The 23,268-nt window shown below is 36.6% G+C and overlaps 2 protein-coding genes across 2 annotated transcripts; both read left to right on the plus strand.

The window, feature by feature from the left end:
• Positions 1-1,857: 1,857 nt before the first annotated feature.
• On the plus strand, positions 1,858-4,009 carry LOC135694741 (trafficking protein particle complex subunit 4). Its single transcript, XM_065213600.2, has 2 exons — positions 1,858-2,131; positions 3,456-4,009. The coding sequence occupies exons 1-2, from the start codon at positions 1,912-1,914 to the stop codon at positions 3,896-3,898; spliced, it is 663 nt and encodes a 220-aa protein (XP_065069672.2). The 5' UTR covers positions 1,858-1,911; the 3' UTR covers positions 3,899-4,009.
• Positions 4,010-5,210: 1,201 nt separating this feature from the next.
• Positions 5,211-23,239, plus strand: LOC135694735 (uncharacterized). Its single transcript, XM_065213591.2, has 13 exons — positions 5,211-8,517; positions 11,309-11,640; positions 12,041-12,209; positions 12,989-13,293; positions 13,846-14,005; positions 14,590-14,864; positions 15,803-15,944; positions 18,063-18,136; positions 18,296-18,536; positions 19,393-19,686; positions 19,981-20,195; positions 20,562-20,637; positions 21,150-23,239. The coding sequence occupies exons 1-13, from the start codon at positions 8,424-8,426 to the stop codon at positions 21,713-21,715; spliced, it is 2,943 nt and encodes a 980-aa protein (XP_065069663.2). The 5' UTR covers positions 5,211-8,423; the 3' UTR covers positions 21,716-23,239.
• Positions 23,240-23,268: the final 29 nt, after the last annotated feature.

The raw sequence follows: 23,268 nt of genomic DNA on the forward strand, positions 1-23,268 counted from the left end.
TATTTAAAAGGTAGGTTGGTAGCAATTGAAGTATAATTCCAATGACTTGTTTTGTATTTTGCTAATAGTAAACGACATTCCAAATAGAGATTTATTGATGAAAATCATAAAATCATGCTGAACATTACTTTTTACATAAATTTGCATAAATCAGCATAATCCAACATTTGGTCGAGAACAGAGTATTACGAAAAGCGTATGGAGAGTTTTCTAGCGACTTGAAATGTTTTCTTACACATTGATTGTTATCGAAAATTGCATTTGTTTGTAAACATTTGCTGAATTTACTATTCCACATTTTGAAGTCACGTTACATAACAAAATGTAGCAAGTCTCTAAAAAAATATGTTAAAGTTGTTGACTATTGCTCAAGCTTTGATATTTGCAGCTTAAAGGTCTTTGCTCTACACTGTGTGCAAACTATCTAATCTGCGTTTCCTCTGTCTTCTCTGTATTTTGAGCATTCTTTACATGTTTAGAGCGCTTTTGGACGCTTCGTACATGTTTGCTTTGATAAATAACTACTGGCTAACTAAAGATCTTTACGTTGATCAAGATAACAACCAAGGAACCGTTTTGGATAACAGCTGTCTGGAAAATGTTATTTCAACATAAATTTTCGGAAAGAGTCACACGAATTTCAGCAAAGATATAGTTTGGTACACCAAAGTGTTCAGTTTATTCGAAACCTCCATTGACCAGTAACATTTCCTTTCGATTTGAAAACCATTTAAGCAGGCCATTACAAAATGCTTCTTTGTTGTCAATCCTCGTAATTTCTTACATTGCAAGGAGAGCCCTTTTATCAAAAGGATTGCATTCCCTACTACCCAAGAACTTCCGTTATTTATGAGTTTGCATGCCAGTGTGGTTCTGGCTACGTAGAACGCCCAACCCAAAGATCACACTTTCATTATTTCACTTTTTCGCGGGATAATATAATAATATAACAATAATGAATAATTTATTTTTAGCTGACAGTAACTTATTTCGTCTATCTAGCATTAAGCTAATTCAGGCCAACTATTTACAATAAAAGTGATTATTTATAAAAAGTAATGATCTATGAAAAGCCTAACTGTAAAATATATATTTTGCACAATCTAAGGCTGCACTCGAAGTTTTCTTAAGTTTTTTTGTTTCGTTTAAAGAACTTTTGCCATATTTTTTGGCCAATAAATTAACTGGTCTCTGTACCATATGCTGTTGTTCTTGCACTGGGCAAAAAAATGGTGCTGTTTGCTCGAATTCATGTTTTAGTTTTCTAGTACCTAAGAAAAATTGCCCATAAATGATGGATTCAAGCTGTTGATAGTTTTATGTGTCTTGATCAAAAGCAGCGGTAAATTTGTCTGGCCAATAGACACTGATTTTATTCCAGTTAATAATTGAACAAAATTGTAGGTGTTTCTTCTCATATGATCCGAAGTGCATCTTTATCAATCTTGTTTATTTTGTTATTTAATTTAGTTTTTGACTTGTTTTTGCAGAGGTTAAGGTTACTCCAAGAAGTGTCTCCTCGGTGCTCTCTTTTATCACAGACCCACGGATGTTGACAGAAACCTCTGTATCTTTTTCCCAAATAAAAGGAGATGACATTTTTCTTCGTTCATTTTTAGGTAACTACCCTCAAACCATTGCGATAAAAAGCAAGCGTCTCTTTCGTACGATTCTATATCAGTATCTTTCACCAGATCAAAACGTCGTTAATGTAGATATTGAAGATCAGGGGACCCAGCACCGAGTGTTTATTTTGTTTTGCTCAACGAAACTCCATCTATTTCTCGATGGTCCGAACATATGAATCTCTATGGGTACGAACACAGAATAGGAAATTCTGTGGTACGAAGTTCTGCTTCTGCGGAGGACACTGCCTCGGCCAATTTCTACAGCAAACAGGGAAGGAAAGAAATGGCAGCGATATACAGTATTTACGTCGTGAATAAAGCGGGCAGTTTGATTTACCAGTTCAATCATTACGAGCCTAAGTCCGAAGTAGAGAAGACATTTGGTTATCCACTTGGCCTAACGCTGCGTGAAGTCGACGAAAAACTGGTTATAGCGTTCGGAGGAGGGGATGGCTTAAAAGTAGGCCATAGTCTTCTGGCAGTGAATGGAGAGCTCCTTTCAGGTTTGAAACTTATTCTCATTTTAGCGATACCATAAGTAACCGAGCCATAAAGCTACCTAAAAAGCTAAAAATTTTACGTGAGGCCAACTTGCGTTCTCCTAAGCGCAACATGCTGACTGATGGATCTTTACTTTACACAGTCTGTCTGTAGTAGCTAAAAAGAAGCTGGGTTCCAGGGTGGACAAATGAACGTTACACGAGAGGTATCCAGCATGGTTGCATGGACTTTTTCTTCAGGCTTGTACGCTTGATTGCGACTAAAATTTTGATACCTTGCTTTGATTAATGTAGCTATAATGGCTTCGTACGCCATAATCTCCAAAACAAAAATGTTATGTTATAGGCATTAAAGTATTTCTTTTAAAGCTAGTAACTTTAGAAATCCCCTCATAACCTCTGCTGCGATTGAGGCACTTTGGTTTGGGGTTTGAAAGTTAGGTTTAAGGTTATGGTTAAATTCCAGACTGGAAACTTTGTCATGCGTCTGCACTAAATTGCCCGCACACTCAAATTTACCATCTGCATACTTTTGCATATTGGCCGCACAAAGTCCCAATTTAAAATAAATTTCCATTATTAGCACTACAAATTTCTGAATGTGCAATTTTTCAGGCCTTGTGCATTATTTCAGGCCAAATTTTCAAAATGAACTTGCCTACCAAGAAACAAAGTTTCCAGTTTGTGTGGTTAATGCTGTCCAAGACTCCAGAGCTTGGTAAGCCATACTAAGGAGTATGACATCGGCTTTGAAAAAAGCAAACATTTGAGTTAATTAAAACTTTTCAAGTTTTGTACCACCAAAAGATTGTTTAGTATGACATCTCAGACAAGAGTGCTTGAAAAATGTAAATCCACCCCAAAGGGAACAATCTGCATGAATATGATTTTGCTGGGAACTACCATTAAGAAATGGTCTGAAAATTCTACCAGGCTTAAAAAAGGTCTATGCAAGAAATGCACAACAGGTCAATTATTTATGCCTCATGACCTTGGTTTTATATCTAAACTGAAGCTCAGCAGAAAAATCAATCAAATCAATATAATATTAATTCTCTCAACAAAAACTTTAAAAAGGTATCATTCAAGTTTGTATAACTGGTATGGTAAGCTGCAAAATTGTAATCATTGCTGTCTTTAGCTATTGATAAAATAAAATTCGGTATGATATTCTGGCAACACTGCAGAGATCACAAGATTTTTCACAACCAAAAGCAATCTTGTTGTTTTTCTTATAAAGTCTATTTAGAATTTTGTTATAGTTTTTTCTCTTGCTATAGTAAAACTTTGACCATTTTTGATGTGTTATGCAAATGTTCATCTTTAGGAAAATATTTAGCAAATGGCGAGGATGCTCGAGTTTTCTTGAAGAAAGAAGAAAACTACCCTGTTTCTTTAAAGTTTGGAAAATCCAAATTGACGACAAATGAAAGAATTATGCTAGCAAGTATGTTCCACTCTATGTTTGCTATTGCTTGTAAGTTATCACCAGTTGAAAAGTCATCAGGTATAGAGTCAATTGAAGCAGACTCATTCAAATTGCACTGCTACCAGACACCAACTGGTACAAAGTTTATTGTGCTTACTGAGCCAAGGGTGGCGAACATGGACTCCTTACTAAGAAAGGTGTATGAGTTATATGCTGACTTTGCAATGAAAAACCCATTTTATTCCCTTGAAATGCCAATTCGTTGTGAACTGTTTGATGCAAATTTGCAGCGACTGTTAGAGCAGACTGAAAAAAGCATGAACTTTTCAGGAATGAGCTAAAAATAATTATATCTTTTATTATTTAGAAAACCAAGAATAGAAGTAATCTTTGTAAGTATTGTATTTTAAAATTGTAGTTGAGTGAATATGTATTACACTAGTTGAAGTAAACGTATGCTATCCTGTTGTCTCTATGCTTAACTCATTTTCATGATGTCTGACCTTCTTTCTCGATTTCTTTGAATATTCATTCGCTCTTCATTTTGTTCTTTCCTTCCTTCGTTTCTTTCCTTTGTTCATTCCTGTCTTTGTTTGTGTCTTTGTTTCTTCCTTTCTTAGTTCTTTTCTCCCTGTCACACTTCCTTCCTTCATTGGTTAATAGTTTGCATTATAAAAGTCTATCTTTTGAATTTTTGAATTTCAACAGTAACAAATAAAATCATTAATTGTGCAGAAATGTTAAATCTATTACAACGCGGGTGCAACCTGGCTAGTGAAAAAATCAAGTTTTCTAAGGAAAAAGTTACTGTATAAGTTTGGTTTCAAAATTCAGAGCCAAGACTACGAAGAGCAAAGAACAGTTATTTAGGAAATGGCTCCTGCTTGTGTCGCCCTTTTCCAATTTCGGAAGATTCGCGAGTTGCTCTTGAAGGAACTATTTATGACATCTTACAGACTATATTTTATAAATTCTAAATACAACCTGAGGATAGGAATCTTTGGATGACAAATATCAAAATTTGATACAAGCATAAATACAATTAAAAAATATAAGACCTAACTAACTTTGTTTGATCAACCAGTGTTCTATTCTTATAGAAAACCTAGCTTTAGTAGAGAACATCACCCTAATTCCAATCAATTGTTAAGTATCATTTTTGCCTCTTTAAGGTAAAACATTTTCACGCTTTAGCTGGATCATATCGGTATTTGTAGAGTCTTATCAAATTTAAAAGTAACAAAAATAACAAACTTTTACACGCGCTTTACAAACAAATAACAAAATGATAGCTTTAAGCTTAGATTATTTTAAACGACCAGTGACAAATGCATTATCAAAATATTGTCGTTCCGAAAGAAACCCCGTTAGCGGACAACTCCTAATGACGGACAGCTTCAAGCAATGGAATACAAGTTTGTCTCAAAAATTCATTTTCACAATGGCAGTGCCTAGTATGAGTAGTCTTTCTGTAACGGAAACTGGTACCAAAGGTATCCACTGCATTGATTTTCCTATACTTAGTCCAATTCGGATTCACCAATACCGTAAGTCCTCAAATTGCCTCTCCCCCTCGAAAAAGCCCCCCCCCCTCCTCAAATAAGCCCCACCCTAGAAATATGAATTTTCAATAAGCCCCCCCTCGAATTAGCCACCACTGCTACCCTATATCTTTGAATTGGCCCCCCTCGATTTGTTGGCTGTTGTCATCTGGCGTTGCTTTTGGTGTTTTTTGAAATACCACAAAATTTCATACTAATAATTAATTAAATGTTCTTAAAGAAATTCATACTAAATTATTGGAAGTCTTTTAATAATGCCTTCTTGATGTCTACTTTCATTTTAGAAACTCCTCCATGTATAAGCCCCCCTCGATTAACCCCTCATCCAAAAATATAAAAATAATGTAAGCCCCCAGGGGGCTAAATCGAGGATTTACGGTACTTGTGTGTAAGAGCCAACACCAGAGACTACCAGGACCCAGGCCGTTTGCTGTTAAGGAACAGCGCGTAATCAAGTATCGTTCTTGCTACCCTGGGTACCAGACTCTCTATTTTATTTTATACATAGTGAGTCTGGTATCCAGGGTACGTTCTTGCATATGCGGTATTAAAATGCTCTCTAGGCTTTGTTGGATGTTTTATAAAAGGCATTAGCTGAAAAAGAATGTTTTTAATTCCTTTTTTTGGAACACAATAACTCGCCATGAAACCAGTAACTTTCCTTGACCATACTGTGTCAAACACTAGGTTATGTTAGCTCAACCTAGTTTGCTTTTATTCGCATCATAAACCATTTACACACACAATAACCCACCATATATCACCTAAATCCATGTAGAAAGTTTCATCGGCAAGATCACGATCTTCGCAATCCTTTTCACCGTAAACAATCGTCTTCTGGTGGGAGTTTTCGAATTGTTTTTTGAAACTATTTTCGTTAAGGTGATTAACCATTGGAATGGGTTGTCAACCAAGGTTAGCGCTCTTTCTCTTACAGTCGATGGATCATAAAACAAGAAAAAATTCCGGGGGTAGTTTGATAGACTTCTTTCCAATCCAGCTGGCAATTCGCAATAAGCATTTTTCGTATCTGGTTTTATTTTATCTAGAATATATAAATACAATTATGAAGATTCTCAAAAGAATTTAACAGTGTATAGCTACAAGCTTCACATTGGTTTTTTCAACAATCATTGCGGTGCGGTGACACGTTCGCTTCAGTTTATCTAGTTGTTCTTCTCAAATTTGCAGGAAAAACATCCATTACGTTATTCATCTCCATATTTTAGTTTGTGGTTCTCATGCAATCGTTATTCTATGGGCTTTTTGAAATTGCAATGCAATTTAGACTTTGCTGTTTGAATGAGTAGTGAGTTCATGTGGAATCGTTTATAAATTACTGATGCTGTCGAAAGTAAACCGTTTAACTTTGTACAAAGGCTTGTCTGTGCCCCAGTCCAGGCTAACAAAAGCAGGCATGAAGTGGACCACACCCTTTCTAGAGGGCCGCCTTGAAAATTTTTTGTTGCTGCTATTGCGGGCTCCTATCCCCAGCTCTAGCGTCTAAGATGACTACGCCCTTGAAAAGGTCGTAAACGTACTTTTCTGCCTGTGTATGGAGGAAATGTGACAAAAAAGGTATAAGTACTACCATGTCACAAAGCTGCTTACAAGGTTGGAATGCCCTGAGCTTTTTGAAAGCATTAGACCTGCTGTGACAATTTCGTTTTGTTTACCTCTTTATCTTTATACATCTTTATATGTCTTTATACAGCATCTGTTGTAAGAAAATTTTATTTTCTTTCATTGTGAAGATTCAAGAACTGTAAATTTATCGTAAGGGTTTACAAAGTGTAATAATTAACAGGTTTCTGCACGTTGCTGCCTTTTGCTAGAGGAAATGACTTTAAATATGGTCTACCAGTCTTTCGACTTTTAGCGATATGTTTTGGAACGATAATGAAAACTTAGGAATTAGTGGCTTATCTTGTGACATCTTTCAATGGGTTGTTTCATTGAGGATATCTTTGCAGATTTGAACTCATTTTATTTACCTCTTCATTTTATCGACCGATTTGAACTCATTTTATTTATGTTTTTTGTTGCCGAGCTTAGTATTAGTACATTGTTAGTTGTAGCGCTGTCTTAATGCGTCAACGTGCTTTTATTCATTTAAGTAAAAAGGGAGCTTTTTTGGGAGGACTTTTTACCTATATCACGTTACCTAAGCTACTTTCACCGTGTTATTATAGCTTATGTTTGTTAACTCCCCTTGCTTGCAAGCTCCAACTGAAAATGTTTTTGTTATCACTCTGCCTGCTTCACATTGCCTGTTATTCATTATCGTGCCCTTAAGGTTTCCACCAACCTGCCGGCTACTTAGAATTCTTTCTACTTCACCAATGTTTTATGCAATGGTTACCTTCATGGCACATCGCAAACCAAACCCATATGTTCCTTTTCAAAACCACTTCAAGAGTTTGAACGTACTCGGAGAGTATTCAGGGTGAAAATAAATAATTCCACCTTGCCAATTTCGAGTTTTTCTTGCAATCTTATTTACGCGCGCTTTCAAGGTCACGTTATAAAGTACGATCGATATGGTTCTAGCTCAGCTTGCCTATAGGGCTAATTGAAACTCAAGCAAGACATGGCATGGTTGTGATTGCAAGCTCGTAGTTTTAAAACGTAAATCGGTATGCTTGCACTTAGTTAATTTCTTTTTATTTTGGCTAGCTCTAAATGCTTAAAGGCTGCACGTTGCCATAGTTCCTGCCAACGAAGCTGCGGAGGACCGTGTCATTATGCAACTTTTTATAACATGGCCAATAACTTAAGACGTGGTTTACACAACAGTCCTTTGTCTAATACATTTTATAACAAAGTAAAACCAGTGGTTTTGTCAATTTATAATTTTTGCATGACAATAAACCATCTAATTGGAGATGAGCACAACCCAAGGAAACATCTGACCAGCTGCCTTGAATTCTGTGTACCTAATAAATAACTTTGTTTCGGGTTCCTTAGATTATAGGCGCTTGATAGATAGCCACATTGCTGATATGGTTTCGTTGGAATCCTCAATTGGTTACGATATTCCAGCGAGAAAAATGGCTTGGACTTGATTTTGTTAAGACCGACCTCCCCTCAGTGCTCCCAGACCTAACCCCCGGAAGAAGGTTTCGATGACTTTGCAAACTATTGGCATGGTAAAGGCTCTTTGTTTATGGTTTTACAGGACTATTTGTAAGCGGTTCCAAATGTTTCTAGCAAAAGTATTTCCTAGTTACCAAAAGCAAAAGGCCATTGACGGCACCATCGCTTGCAAGGACAGATGAATGCCCCATTGCTAACATGAGAAAGAATGGCCAGGCAACATTTCATACTGCGCGGAGTTTGGATTAACATCTTGTTGTCTTGTAACTTGGTGCTAAATGGATACCATTCTGAAGTGGCTGGTAAGTTTCGTTCGCTTGAAATTCCATTAATTGATGAGCTTTTCTTACCACTGCATGTTCTCTGGAACAGAGCAGATGGAGTGTTAAATGACTTATGAAGCAGCTTTTATGGACCATTAAAGCAGGGGCTACGGGGGTTTTAGCCCCTCCAAAAAACTTCCAAAATGTACTTAAAACCATATAGAAAATCGCCCTGCTCTTGGTTTTTAGCATGTTTAGCCCCCCTAAAACGTTTTAGCCCCCTTAATCTGTAATATGCTCCTATGTCCTTGCCAGGCTGGTATGGGCACATCATAGTCATTTTCAATTGACTATGGTCAGATCATTTAACTTGTTGACATCCATATTTAAAGTTGGAATAGCTACGTTGCAGGAATCATATGTTGTGTTATTTCATAAATGTCTAAATGCCATATTTTCAAGAAGGTTGAATAATGGTAACCAATGAAATATTTTCCAAAAGAGCTCAGCTGAAAATACTTTGTGGTGTGAGCAAACAAATGAGGCAAGTGCGTTTCATTTACAACATTTGTTAGCATATGAAAAGTTTTGTTTGGACCCAGTGTTTTTCGAGACGTCTTGGGTGCAAAATTTTAGACTTTTGAAAAGTAGTAACTTAAATATAAAACAGCAGAGAAGACTTTTTTGCGAAATGTGAAGGTTAAGGCAACCGTTGCTTCTCCTATTTTTACCATGATGCATAACCTTTGTCTTTCCAGGCTCCTATTTGGCCTATATCTTCGTCAATGAGATTAGTTTTGTTGTAAAGAAACAGGTTATTTTTAAAAATCTCTCAATAAAAGCAATATTCTCTTGTAAGTTTACCGCTAGACTTTTTTAATAAGATCAACATTGAAATGACATGCAAAGGACTTATCTCGTTGCCCATCTAACCAATCCAATTTTGTTCAGACGAGAAGAAATGTTTTCTTTAAGGTTTGGGTTTTGAGTATGAAAATGGAAAGGGGCCTTATGGCAGGCTGTGTTGGATTCCCAAAAAAAATACTTTGATAGATGCAATGTCGAATAAGCGAAGGATTATTGCTAGAAGAACAAAGTTAAGGTCTTTTATTATATTTATTGATATTATATTTCATGCTGTGCCGGGGCGTTTCAAAGCAAAATTGCAAAATCATGAGAAAATCCTCACACAAATGAGCGATTCTGGCATTCCAAAAATCCTAAAATGTTGAAGATGATATTTTTCACGAAAGCGTCAAATATTCCTAGTTTGTTCTATGCCATAAAATTGAAGAGATTCTGGAAATCAACTTCCTAGTTTAACATCTAACTTATGTTTAACTACGTAGCAAGGTAAAGATTTCCTTGATTTTCTTTCAATCTTCAGCATGCTGCTTTTTGCTGTTACATCCACTTACTTAGCCCAGCTTTTGTTCTGACAACAAAATGCTGATATCAGATTGCCATCCTTTTGCATCCATTACTACTGTGTAGGTTTAAAGTTGTGACGAACTTGAATGTCACATGGTTAATGACTGCGTGGAATGCTTTAAAAGGCGAAAAAAATTTAGTTAGCACAGCCAGCCTTCGCTTAACATTTTGGAAAGTTTTGGCTGATTGGATAGTGGAAGGATAACAACTTTTCTTGATGTATTAAGTTAGACATGTTCTTTCATATCAATGACCCTTAACATACCCATTGGAACAGCCAACAAAGGTCCGTGGTACTTCTGTAAATCATTATCAATCATTAACCACCTTAAAGAGATACAACTTTAGGTCGACTGGTCTCTAGTTACATAAAATCTGGATGCAATATCAGATCAGAAATTGTTTGAGCAGATCTCTACTTAGATTTTACTTTAGTAAAGGGCGTACAAAACCGCGAAAGTTTGCCAAGCTAAAGAGGCTAGAAACCATACTAAAAATGATAGAAATACAAAGAGCAACGGCTCATTAACTTCTTCAATGCTCTTGTCAATGATAGTCTAGTTTTGGACTACAGAGCTCATTCCACCAAAAAATTGGCAGCGAAAGTGGAGGTAAATCGAGTGTTTTTAGTTAGGCTATGTTCGTTCTTTATTTCAACATGATGAGATCCCTTCACTATTACACCGATGGCCTAGTTTTATCTTATTTCAATTAAGAAAGTCCTATGCGCAAAAGATGAAATGAGAGAGGCTTCCTCAAAGAGTCTATGACTGGAAGTCAATTCGTTCTACAAATTCCCACCACTGACTGTGAAAAAACCCGATTTCTTTTCAGCGTTTGAATGAGTTACTGAGAATGGCAAATGAATCGATTAAGTTGAAATAAGCGAGTCATACTTAGTTTATCTCTACTTGCATTCTTTTATGTCTCATAAAGAACCATGAAGAACAGTCAGCTTTTATGCAATGAAAATGTGACTTATCCAACATGCATTATTCATAGGGTATATTTACAATATCAACCGTCTAAATTATTGTCATCCATTGATGTGTTTCGCAGCTGTGTAACTCATTTCATATTTTTTCCAAAGATGATCAATGTGTCAATTATGCTCTACTCTTTCTTCGTTGCATCGCCTTAGTAACATCACATAACTTAGCTGGACGTACCTCATTACGAACTTAAAATCTGTTAAGATAAAGATTTTCGTAAAACTTTTAAGGAGTAAGGGTGCAACTTTTAGCACTTCTAAAGATAAAATGGAAATCCTAAATCTAAATCTAAAGATAAAAAGATAAATGATAAATTAACTTTTGTACATGAAAAAGTAAATACCACATTTAATGTGACACAGAGACTAGTCAAAAAGGAGCAATTTAAGAGTATCTTCTCTAAACAGGTTGCAAACATCGAATACCCTTAGGAATGGCGTCCGGGAGAATACCTGACACAAGTTTATCCGCATCAACGACGTACGGGTCACCAGGCAGTTTTGATTATGCTCCTTCTCAAGCGAGGCTAGGAACTGTCTCGTGCTGGTGTGGAACAGATAATGGAACCTGGCCAAATGACTGGATACAGGTTGCTTTTGGTGCAGAAATGTCTTTAACTGGAATTGCTATTGAGAGGGGCTCTGAGAATCCAGCAGACATATTGACCGAGTTATATCTGGAATACAGCCACGATGGCGTTGTCTTTACAAATCACACCGATCTCAATGGCAAAATTAAGGTACTGCTTATCTATAGTTTGTCAAGAAATCTGCTGTTTATTTCCTGGTATATTATTAAATTTTTTCGAGTCGAGGACATTGGTTTATGTTGATTAAAGTACTGGGACAGTGGATGATTTCTACAGTTTTACGATTTCTAGTAAAGACTTCTTTTTTCAAGGAAAGAACGCATAAACCACGCTTTTTCACAGTTTTTGGCTTTTTGCACAATTGGCTTCTATGGTCATCTTGATCTTGTAAATTTATCTAGCGTTGCATTAAAGTTCTTATAAAAAAAATTTGTAATCAAAAGAGTTCTCTACTCTACAACGAGTTGGCAAACTCTGCAGTATAATGAAACTTCAGTGCTGCAAACCTTTCAATAAACTTGTAATCTAAACACATTCATATTTTTTTTAGTACAATGTTATCAAGATGCCATCAAATGGTATCAACACACAGTTTTTCTGGCTTGATGCTTTTGCTACAAAGTACATTCGCATTCGTGCCTCGAAGTTGTTGCTGGCATCAGGTAGCTCAAGGTTCTGTCTACGATTCGAGTTATTTGGCTGCAATTCGACATTGGCTGGTAAGAGATTTGCTGCTGATAAGCAGTTTTATAATAAGATGCGCTATTTCAGAAAGGACTTTCATCCCTTAAGCTTTGTAACACCCCCCCCCCCCCAATACAGCCAAAGGAACGGAAGCCAAATGCAACTTCCAAGGCTAGAACTACCTCCTTTGGAATAGAAACCATTTCATATCTAGGGGGGGGGGAGTTATGGCATACGTTGTCCACAGAAATAAAAGATTCATCAAATCTTGTACAGTTTAAAGCTCGGAAAAAAATGGAAAGGACAAGAATGTTGTTGCAAACTATATAGATGCTACGTAGCTCAAGTTGGATTCCTTGACTAGAAAATTAAGAAAAATAGTCGTCTTGGTGTAAAAATATTAAAACATCTTTCAACTATTAACGCATTGTAAAATTTAAAAAGATTTTTTTTAATCTTCAATTTCATTTATTTCATTAAATAACTAATTGTTTTATATATGTAATTATTAATTATTCATTCTTAATTGCTTTTTATTCTAAATTTTTGTAAAGTAGGCCTCAATTAGCTTGTACATAAATTGTACATAAATAGCTATATTATACCCGCCTGCTGTAAATAAATTGATTATTATTAAAAGCTAGCAGTGGGGCGTCCATTGGTAGTTGCCAGCGCAACCATGCAAACCCGAAACCCCTACTAAACCACTATATCTTTTTTCCATTGCCAAGGGAAGCATTTTATCATTTAGAGATGTAACCTACGGTTAATAAGTAGTGTCAGTGATGGTTTTCAAATGCCAATTTCCTTTCAGATAAAGATATATTTCCAGCTGGTCTAGAGAACCAGATAATGACCAATTCACAAATTTCTGCCTCATCGAGTGCCACCAACAACCCAGCCTTTCATGCAAGGCTCAATTTTCCAAACAGTTGGTGCCCTGTAACTCAGATGAACGAATGGCTACAAGTAGATTTAGGCCTAATTTTGCTGATCAAAGGAATCGCAACTCAAGGGGCTTACGGAAGAGCTGCCAAAGAAATGGTTTCGTCTTACTTATTGTCCTATGGAAACGACACGACTTCTCTTGTGTTCTTACAAAATGGAGGGCAGAATTTGGTAAATCACTAGCTTATCTATATTTGCCAAATTATGATGTGAAACTTACATCTTTTCTGAACAAATACCAAACGAAATTGGGTTGCATAAATTGTTGCCAAATCGAGAACTTTTTCCTCACGAAATATTTTGGCAACAAAAGGTTATTGCAATTTTCGAAGAATTTGTCATATTTTGATTATTTTAGTAAATATAAGTTCAATTCTCAACGTTGAAAATTCATTAAAATATTATGAATTGTTTTGCAGCTTCTAATTAATAAACTGCCAAAATTGTCACTGCATCAATATGAAACTCTTATTCTTTTCAATTCCTTCCAAGTTATGTACTAAATTCGGATTTTTATTAAGCACAAACCTTTTTCGAAAACGATAACAGCGAGTCCTATTTGCAACAAAGGCACCAAAATTATTGAGAATTCTTTAGTAAAAGAGAGTAGAAGGCTGTTATTCAGAATGAGATTCAAACTCTCAAACCGTGCCTGCTACAGCATGGCCAATGTTATCATTTCCTTCTGTTCACACAACTATGAAGCTTTCTGTATTTTCTCAGACGTTTACTGGGAACAACAAGACAGCCGAAGACCCAGTGTTCAATGCAATAACAACGAAAGTTGTTGCAAAGTACCTCAGGTTGCATCCATTACTAGGATACAAAAGTGGATATACAGAAAGATTTTGCATGCGAATCGAAGTTTTTGTCACCCATCCAGGTTGGTGTATATTCTAATGACCCATTCATTGAATTTTCTTATTTTTGTATGTTTGTATGTCAATGATAACTGAGTAAGGGATTTGAAAACGGGCTTGTCGCCATGGTTCCCGAGAAATGCCTCAAAAGGTTGTTCTGTCCCAGTACCGCTTGACTTACAATAGTGCAGTTGAGATGACAGCATGAAAAAGGCCAACAAATGCGATTTCAAAAGAAGCGGTTTAAATTTGTATGGAAATGAAGCTATAAAAACTGTGACTGAACTAAAAGCTCACCATTGAATTTTTCGATAACATTTTAACATCAGTCAATGGATTGCAGAAGGGAAACTCTGGCTTGAACAATCCATTTGGGCCACTCTAAAGCTATTATTTGGAACGTCGTTTATATCTTAGGCTTTGCGTGATCACAAAGCTTCCTGCACGCTTGTTTTACCGGTCTCCATTTATTATATTAATTATTACTTTTCTCTTTTATTTTTGCTACATTTTATTCCCTCTTTGCGACGTTGTTTAGTTTTTGCATATGTTCCTCTGAATTATTCTGAATTATTCCTCTGAAATTTTTAATGTTTCGGAATTTCAGAATGTTCAACAGACTTGACATCCGAAATGCAAACAATAGCGACCGTTATCCCAAACGAGGCCTACAAGTATTCTCCTTTCCGGTTTGGCATCAACGCCGCCTCGTCCTGGTGCCTTGACTACCAAGCACAAGCCGAGTATTTACGAATTGACTTCGTTAATTTGCGCCTAGTCACTGGTGTTGCGGTTGCAGGCAGTTCGGATTATGCTGGTTGGGTGACAAAGTTTGATGTCAAATATGGCTTGGTCGGTAATAATATGAGAGTTTTGAGAAAGGTGAAAAATATTGCTTTTGTAAAATCACATTTCGGTTTAGTAAGACAGATAAAGACACACGAGAAAGAGTGAGATACATGATCATCTGGTCCTAACTATCGTTGGAACTTGCAATTTAGTTTTGATAAGGTGTCAAAAATAAATAGAACATAAAACAGACACGCAAATGAAGAAGGACTTCTTCTTTGGTTTAATTACATAACAGAACCCCGGCTTTGATGGAAGAATATGTACCGACGTCTGACAAAAATAGCCACCCTGAGAAATCAAGCTATTTCAACGCAAAATGTACCACCCAGAGCCAAAAGGCCAACCCAGATAAAAAATCCACCCCCACCAAATTATGTGAAACAAATACACCCAGTCCTGAATCCCCTCCACCGAGTGGGCAACACGACGACACGTAGATAGCATTAGGAAACCAGCAATCCAGGTTGCACTTTTTCAGCTAAGGGGCACAACCCACAGATATACTGTCAAACCTTATCTTGGATTTTTCTAAAGTGATGCTACGTTTGTTTTAAACACGATGGATAAGGCTGCTAGCAACGGGAAAGGAATGACCTAAGTACTAAGTGCTGTGCTATATCGTCATATATATAGTTTATTGAGTATTTGAGTAAGTCTCATTAAGTATAGCTGACAGCAGAAGTCCAAAGGATGGGTAAGGGGGCATTGAGCCCTTCTAGTACGCTTACAATGAAATGTACTGATCATGATGTTTATGGCAGTTTATTTGTGTGGTAAGGGCAAGAAGAGCGCATTTTATAAATGGTTTGGAAACGTCACTTGTATCGTAAATATTTTTTATACTTATCTTACGTTCTAGATTCGTTTGTTGTTTTTGAAAATAAGTAAAGTATATGCTACACTGTGTTGCAATTTTCGTCATTGCATGATATTCATAAGCGCTCTTATACCAACTAAATCTCATGTAGGCCCTTCATGGAAGCACTGGAAGAACCGAAGTAGCAGTAAACTGGCTGGATGAGCCAATTATCGCAAGGTATATTGAAATAGCACCTAAAGAATTTGTTGGAAGCAAGTGTTTACGAGTCAGCATTCTTGGCTGCACTGGCGGTGAGTGAAAATATTACTTTTATAAGATTTGCATCACAAGATTTTTTTTATGATTTTTATCCAAGTTTTTATGTGGCCGCCGATTTGTTATTCTCCCTGTCACGTTACGATTTGTTATTCTCCCTGTCGCGTATTTGGATAAAAATTGTCTACTTACCGTTAGCCATTATCTGACGTTTATGCTCTGCGCAGTTTCGGCTGAAAAGTACTAAAGGACTATATTCAAATTTTGCAGTATCAAATTTTTGGTCATACCCTCCCCTCACGAAAGTATACACTCCCCTCACGAAAGTATCCGGACAGTTTCGAATTTATTTGCGAATCTGTTGTTAGAGAAATTTGTTTACAAATTTCAATGTCAGTTTTCACGAAAACGTTTTAATCAATTTCCTCGAATTTTTTCTTGAAGTTTTTTTGGCCTTTTATCTATTTATTCGTCGAAAAAAAATAACCTTATCGATACGTAAGCAAACTCTGTAAGGGCTTTTCCTCAAGGTGGTAGCGTCCGAAACAAGAAAATTGACTCTGAGCAGTGTCTAGAAATAATGTTATATCGCATGGTGGGAAAAAGCCATCGTTGGATGCACATTAAATTGCTAGTATCGTTGGATGCACAAAGACTGCCGCTTTTGAGATATGCAAAGAATTGAAAAACAAGAAGTTTAGCTATTTACTGTAATTTTACTACAGTTTTATTATAAGACCTGTACGTCACATTCATTAAAAAGGGGGAATTTTTTTTGGTTCAGACAAACTGGATTTTTAGGATAGTTTATTTTTTATCTAAAATGGCAAATCTCACTCATAATGGCTCTTGTTGCATCAACTTAATGCAAGGAGGAATTTACATCCTTTTTGGGAATCTTTGAAAGCAAGCAAGGTTGTTCACTCGTTTGTATGGAACTTACATAAAAAAGTTTACCCCATTACATATGTTGTCGACGGAATTCCTAATTTGATCAAATGCAATTGGCCGACTTCACATCTTGCTTCACCAAAGATTGTCCTTATTTCTAAGCTAGAGAATTTATAATATTAGAAATTAACAAAATGTAGTCAGAATTTTTGGTAGCTTTCAAATGTAGTTAAATTAGTTGTATTTCAATTCCCTCAAGCAATCGATAGTTTCAGAGTTTCTTAGGAAGCGCAACCACAATTTGGCTGCTAAGTATTGTTTGCTCTAAATCATGACTAGTGTATAAAGAGGACAGGCTTACTGCAGATAGAATGGCCCTGCACTGTAAATGTTCCACAGAAGACTATATTATCTTCACTCAGTATTATTGTTCACGTTTTTACCGAGTGATCATCAGCCATGACACAACACGAGCACAATTATAATCACAGCTTCCCTACGTCCACCATCTGCTCATTCTCACTACATCTTATCTGTAAAAGCACTGCAATATCGTCAATGGCATATCAAAAATTCCGTTTCGGTACGTTTTCAAAGTACTCTCTGAGACCTCGCGTATGTTCCCGTAAATATTTAATGGAGCGAGGCTATTTTTACGTTAAAGACGTTGCAATGTTCGCAACAGCAGTCGAATATTTGCAACTGTTTTGATGAAAATTCCCTGAAAAGTGGAGGTATTGACTTTGAAATTAAAGATAAATGTCACGTTCGTCCTAAATTATTTGTTGGTTTGAAACTTTGAACAGTTTTAAGTATTCAAATACGTCCAATTCCTTGATTGTATTTTCGAAATTTCTTTGAAAAAAGCAGACATTTAATCACTTACTACTTAAAGCTTTTTCTTCTGACACTCCTCGGACTATTTGACATCAAAATAAGGGTCTGAAAGAACACTACGGAAAGTATATACCTGGTTGTGGATACTGTGAAGATGAGGAAGAATTAGATCAAATAAGGAAACTGATAAGAGGATTTTTGGAATGTAAAATTGTTTCTCTGCTTATTTTGTTCTCATTTGCTTTTAAATGTTTATTTTGGTTTGCTTTTCGCTTTAAATAATATATCTACTTCTAACGCGTTTTCTAATTGCTAACAGAATAAACACAGTCGAGGTCATTTATTCGGCATTATTTGAGTCAATAACAGTTATTTATTTAGATTAAAAAGTATCTCCTTAACACGTATCAATTTGTTTTTTTCAGTTCCAAGCAATGCATACAACCCAGTTATCAACTATGTTGCTCAAAGTTCTAGACATGCATTAATTTACTTCTTGGTAAGAAACATTATTTAGAAATTGTTTATGATTAAATGTGTTGCTGAAAAGAATTTGCATTGCTTGCCTTTAATCAAACTGTGTTTAGTGTTCGTCTGAAATATTTAATTAGGCTGTTTTTCAATGCAATTTTCATCTCATTTTGTCATTTTTTTGCAGACCAATAAAATTTCCTTCGTCAACGGTGTTATTGTCAAGTATTTCTGTGACAACAGCAGCTACGGGTTGCCATGTAGGGCTAAAACTACAAAGATTTTCTCTTGGAATGAGTTCAGTAACAGCACAGTCAATCTTACCGATCTTCAACCCTGGACAAAATATCGATTTACCCTACGCCTCGTTTTCAATACCAGTCTTTCCAACGAATCGAGCCTGACCAATTTCCAAACAAGCGAAGCAAGTAAGCACATTATTAAGAGCACTTTGGTTTTTAATTAAAAAATTTATGGATATTTTGCTTTATCAGCTGAGATACCCCGTGGTCCACATGCCCATTGTCCGATAATGCTAGAAATTTTCAGGGGGGGGGGGGTAATTTTCTATGAGGGGGTGAAATAACAACGAAAAACCGAAGCAGGCTGTTGCTGTACAAATCGGTACTTTTTGCTCATAATATCAAGCCTCCTGTCTAGATATCTATCGCTGTAAATCTCTTTTTCAGTTCTTATTCAATTCATATATATTTAGCCTTTTTATAAATTAGAGCTAGAAATTTTCCACTTGCTTCCTAGCATCCCAAAGAATTACTGTAAAAAGAGATTAAATCACTTTTAATCACATAATATTTTCAGTGCTAAAATTAGGGTTTTTGTAAATATCTGTTCTGTGCTTTTATATATGTTCTGGAGGTTAATCACGATTGAATGAACAAAAATATTTACTGAAAAGGCAGATATTTGTGTATTGAGAGCATCAAAGTGGTGGCTGGTGTGAGGAACACTCTACTTAGGTTTTACCCTGGAGGGGGAGGGAGGGAGAGAGGAGGGGGAGAGAAAGGAGTGAGGAGGGAGAGAGGAGGGAGAAAGGAGGGAGAGAGGAGGGAGAGAGGGGGGAAAGAGGAGGGCGAGAGGAGGGAGATAGGAGGGATAGAGGAGGGAGAGAGGAGGGAGAGAGGAGGGAGAGAGGAGGGAGAGAGGAGGGAGAGAGGAGGGAGAGAGGAGGGAGAGCTGGCTCTTGAGTACCTTTTCATGCATAAAAAGCACCTTATGAAAAACTTCAACCTTCTTCATAGAATTTAGTCTCTTTTTAACCCATAGGACCGAGACAAGCCCCAGGAAGCTGCAAGATCACCACAATGACCACATCCTCAATAACCATTTCTTGGACAACGTTGCCCAGCGATGCAGTCAACGGAGTTTTGTTGGGTTATCAAATAACTGTTAAAAGTACACAAGACTCGGCAGTAAATGTGAATATTTCAACAAGCAGCTTCCCAATGCATTCGTTTCATTATTTGAACTCCAACACCGGCTATTCAATTTCTATCTCTGCTTTTAACAGTGTTGGTCTTGGAACACCATGCACAGCAGCTGGACAAACTTTACCAAAAGGTATTGCCAGTGTTTTTTTAAGGCCAGATGGTTCCAACCTATGGGCTATTTATGCAAGTATTTCTATAGTCACCCTAATTTAGATGAAAAAGAGAGAATGTAAGCTCATGTCCAGTCTCTATCAAATGCCATTTAGACTGTCTATTTCTCATTATGTAAAGGAAGACATACTAGGATCTGAATACCTTATGATTTGCTTGAATTCTTTTCTGCTTCGTAGTAGCTCTCAAGTTGCTTATGATTAAACAGCGAAATTTGCATCTTTGAATCTTTTATGATCTTTTATGATTGCAGTCCCAAGTGCACCTATCAACGTTACCCTAGTAAAACTCACAAAGAAACTCGTTAAGTTAGAATGGGCTCAGCCACTTACACTTGATGGTCAACTGGAGTACTACGTTCTGAGCCACAAGGAACTGTCATCAACAGAGCAGAGAAAGGTGTTGTTGCCAAACTTTACCTATTTCTATTTGGACATAGACAACCAAACAGGGATATATGAATTCAAGGTAATCTTCCTTTGATATTAATAATTTGTTTAGTCGTTTTCTAACGAAGGCTTATTTAAATGATTACTATTAAACAGTTTGTAACATATATAGACAGATCAGACTCAAATTCTGGTGTGTAAAAAAGGATGGTTTTGCGTTGTTTACACGAGTTTCACGTTTAATGCAATCATCAGGCAATTCTATAACAAGAGAGGCATTTAAAATGGGTTTTTTTTCTAGAATGCCAGTAGAATCTATTAACCATTCTATGATTTAATCTAGCATCTAAAAACAGAAAAGTTACGTCATCATTGAGATCCTTAAACCGGCACGTTTTACTTTTCATGTGTGTATTATGAAAGTTCAATTTTTTCTTGGGTTTAGGTTCGTGCATACAGTGCCGTTGCTGGGTTGTGGAGCAATTCACTACTTTACTGGGCAAATGGACCACCTTCGAAAGGTAATTATCTACTGTTTTTATGAATCATATGAGATCTTGGGTGGTTTTGAGCAGCGACAAATCGAAACATTTCGCCCAATGGCATCAAGAAAGGAAATGGAGGTTTATAGAGATTTTCAAAATTTTGCGTAACCTCGTGATTTGTATCTTATAACTTCTAAACAAGAAATCCAGCAGGATTTGTTTCTTTTATACCTCTTAAAACTGAAATATGTGCATGAAATTTATTGATAAGCCTCAATCATGCATTTAGCAAATAATTATATGACAATTTGACTGAAAAAATGAGAATGACCGAGAATAATAAAGAAAGGTAGTACAAATAGGCCATTAGCTAGATTCACAGATTTTTACAGTAGTACGACTTTATTATACAAAATGTATTGTTAACACCATGTTTCTTCCTAACATGCAGGCTTTTGTTCTTGTAATTACGTAGTGCTGATGTATCCTTACCTTTTAAGTCTATGAAAAAGTAGAAATTGAATCAATCCCGCTTTCTTTTTCACTAGAATCCACGAATAAAGGATCATCACATGATAGCTTCTCTAGGAATTCAATGATTGCATTGGTGACCTGCGCAAGTGCTGTGATGTTCTTCGTGTTGTCATGTATACTTGGCAAAGCTGCTCACGAAAAATACATTGAAAAAAAGCGAAGAAAAACGTGCTTTAGACAATGGAGAAACTTGCAGCGACTGACAATAAACGATTTCTTAGAAACGCAAGAGAAAAGCATCGACAATGATTTGATTCAGGATCGCGATAAATTGCGCAGACTTATTGAAGACACTAGGTTAAGAAAATTAAAGGATGCAAGCAAAAGTCGAGCGGCCATTGGACCGGCGAAGTACTTTGAAACCGTAAGTGCGTCAGCCCAGTCTTCAGGTAAGCGCAAGAAGATGAAAGGTGGCGGTGGCCTTAACAATCTCCCATCAGTGAAATCAAATTCTACTAATAAGCTTTCACACGAGGCAGGGCCTGAGGATTCACCGCAGCTGCGAAAGGTTGGAATAGACAATACAGCTTTCGGAAGTAGCCATCGAAAGGAAATGATTAATAAAGTTCCAAGCAATTGAAGATCGAACTGCATCAATACAATGCAATCGCTTACAAGCAGTTTGATTCTTCAAGGCCGGCCCTGATAAAGTTCCACTCTAAGAATCCAACCTTTTTATATTGAATTTCGTGTACAGTCGACGGCTGTAGGAACGTAAAACCATTGAATTTAATTGCACTCTTTGGCCTATCATCGTCTTCAGTTGAGATGATCGGCATAATTTTCTTCTTAAAAGAGTAAAAATTTTAAAAATATCTCCCCTCTGGATAGGGGAAAGGGGTTAACTTTTTTCCACAACTTTATCATTTTGATTTTTGTACTGCATGAAAAAGACTTGCCCAAAACATTTTTCACTGCTACATGAGCTTATTATAATATAATCCACGTAAAAATTGACAAAACCCTTCTTATTAACTCAAGCATCTTTATTTCAGCCCGGCAGACTTTTCTGTTTGTTATTTATTTTTGGTGACGCCAGTGAACTTCTAAGCACAAAATCTAGTGAATTGGATCACAGAGGAGCAGTTCGTTGCTGAGATATAAGAAACGTAGGATTCTCCAATAGAAAACCTTAGATGCCAAAAGTGTATTGACAATCAAAATCTGATTTCCCTCTTCTCTGCAATTGCAAGCTCAATTGGTCTTCACAAATTTTGTGCTTGCTTTTTTCAGGGTAAATGAATATAACAGCACATTTACAGTCGAAACTTTGCCTGTCCAGTATATTGCATTCTTAATACACAGTTCTCGTACCTTTCATCTATGACAGCGTTTGACCAATTTACTGCCCTACCTAAGTCAGTCCCTATGCGGTGCACTAGTTTTCTACAGAGCAAAGTATGTAAAGCATGATCATATTAGAAAGAGTTGGTAATGAAAGTAGGTTAGAAAAGTGTCTTTTTACAATACCTACCGGTTGGATTAGATCAGCCGTAACAGCACTGAGAACATTTTGTATTCGTTTTTACAATTGGATTTTGTAAACAAGTGTTTTATTTGTAAAAATATCAAAAATTTTGTATAGAATATCAACAATGGGATGAAATTTGTTAAATTTTACATGCTTCTGCGAAGTCGCTTTTACATTAGTCCTTATAAACTTTCAAATTGGCACGTCTCTCGTACACAGTGTCAAGTAAAGTTTCCCCTTTATTTCATTGATCTGTCAGTACTACTGGCTACATGCCCTTCGTCTTGGTGAGCATCAAAATTCTCTAAAATTTTATTTGGCCCCAGTGGTTGCGCCAACCACAAGGCTCTTGAGGGGAGGAGGAGGGGGAAGGTCATAAAATAAAAATAAGAATTTTTAGGCTACGCCTTTTTTACTGTCAGTAAACGCTCCTTTACCAACAAGGATCGTTAATATTAGAAAATTCCCACCCCCCTCCACCCTCAACATTGCTATTTCAAAGCAATGTGTCTTTGTTCCAGAGGTGTTCTTTGTTCTAGTGGAAACAAGGGTTGAGTCCACTTGTTTTTGCTGAAAAGCAGCAAATTCTGCTTTTGCTTTTTCAACATTTTGCGAGAAAACCCTCCTTGTTATTTGTATAGCAAGCACTACAACTTTTTCGA

Source organism: Rhopilema esculentum, chromosome 8 (genome assembly GCF_057945365.1).
Source record: "Rhopilema esculentum isolate cy_ngs chromosome 8, ASM5794536v1, whole genome shotgun sequence".
Lineage (NCBI taxonomy): Eukaryota > Metazoa > Cnidaria > Scyphozoa > Rhizostomeae > Rhizostomatidae > Rhopilema > Rhopilema esculentum.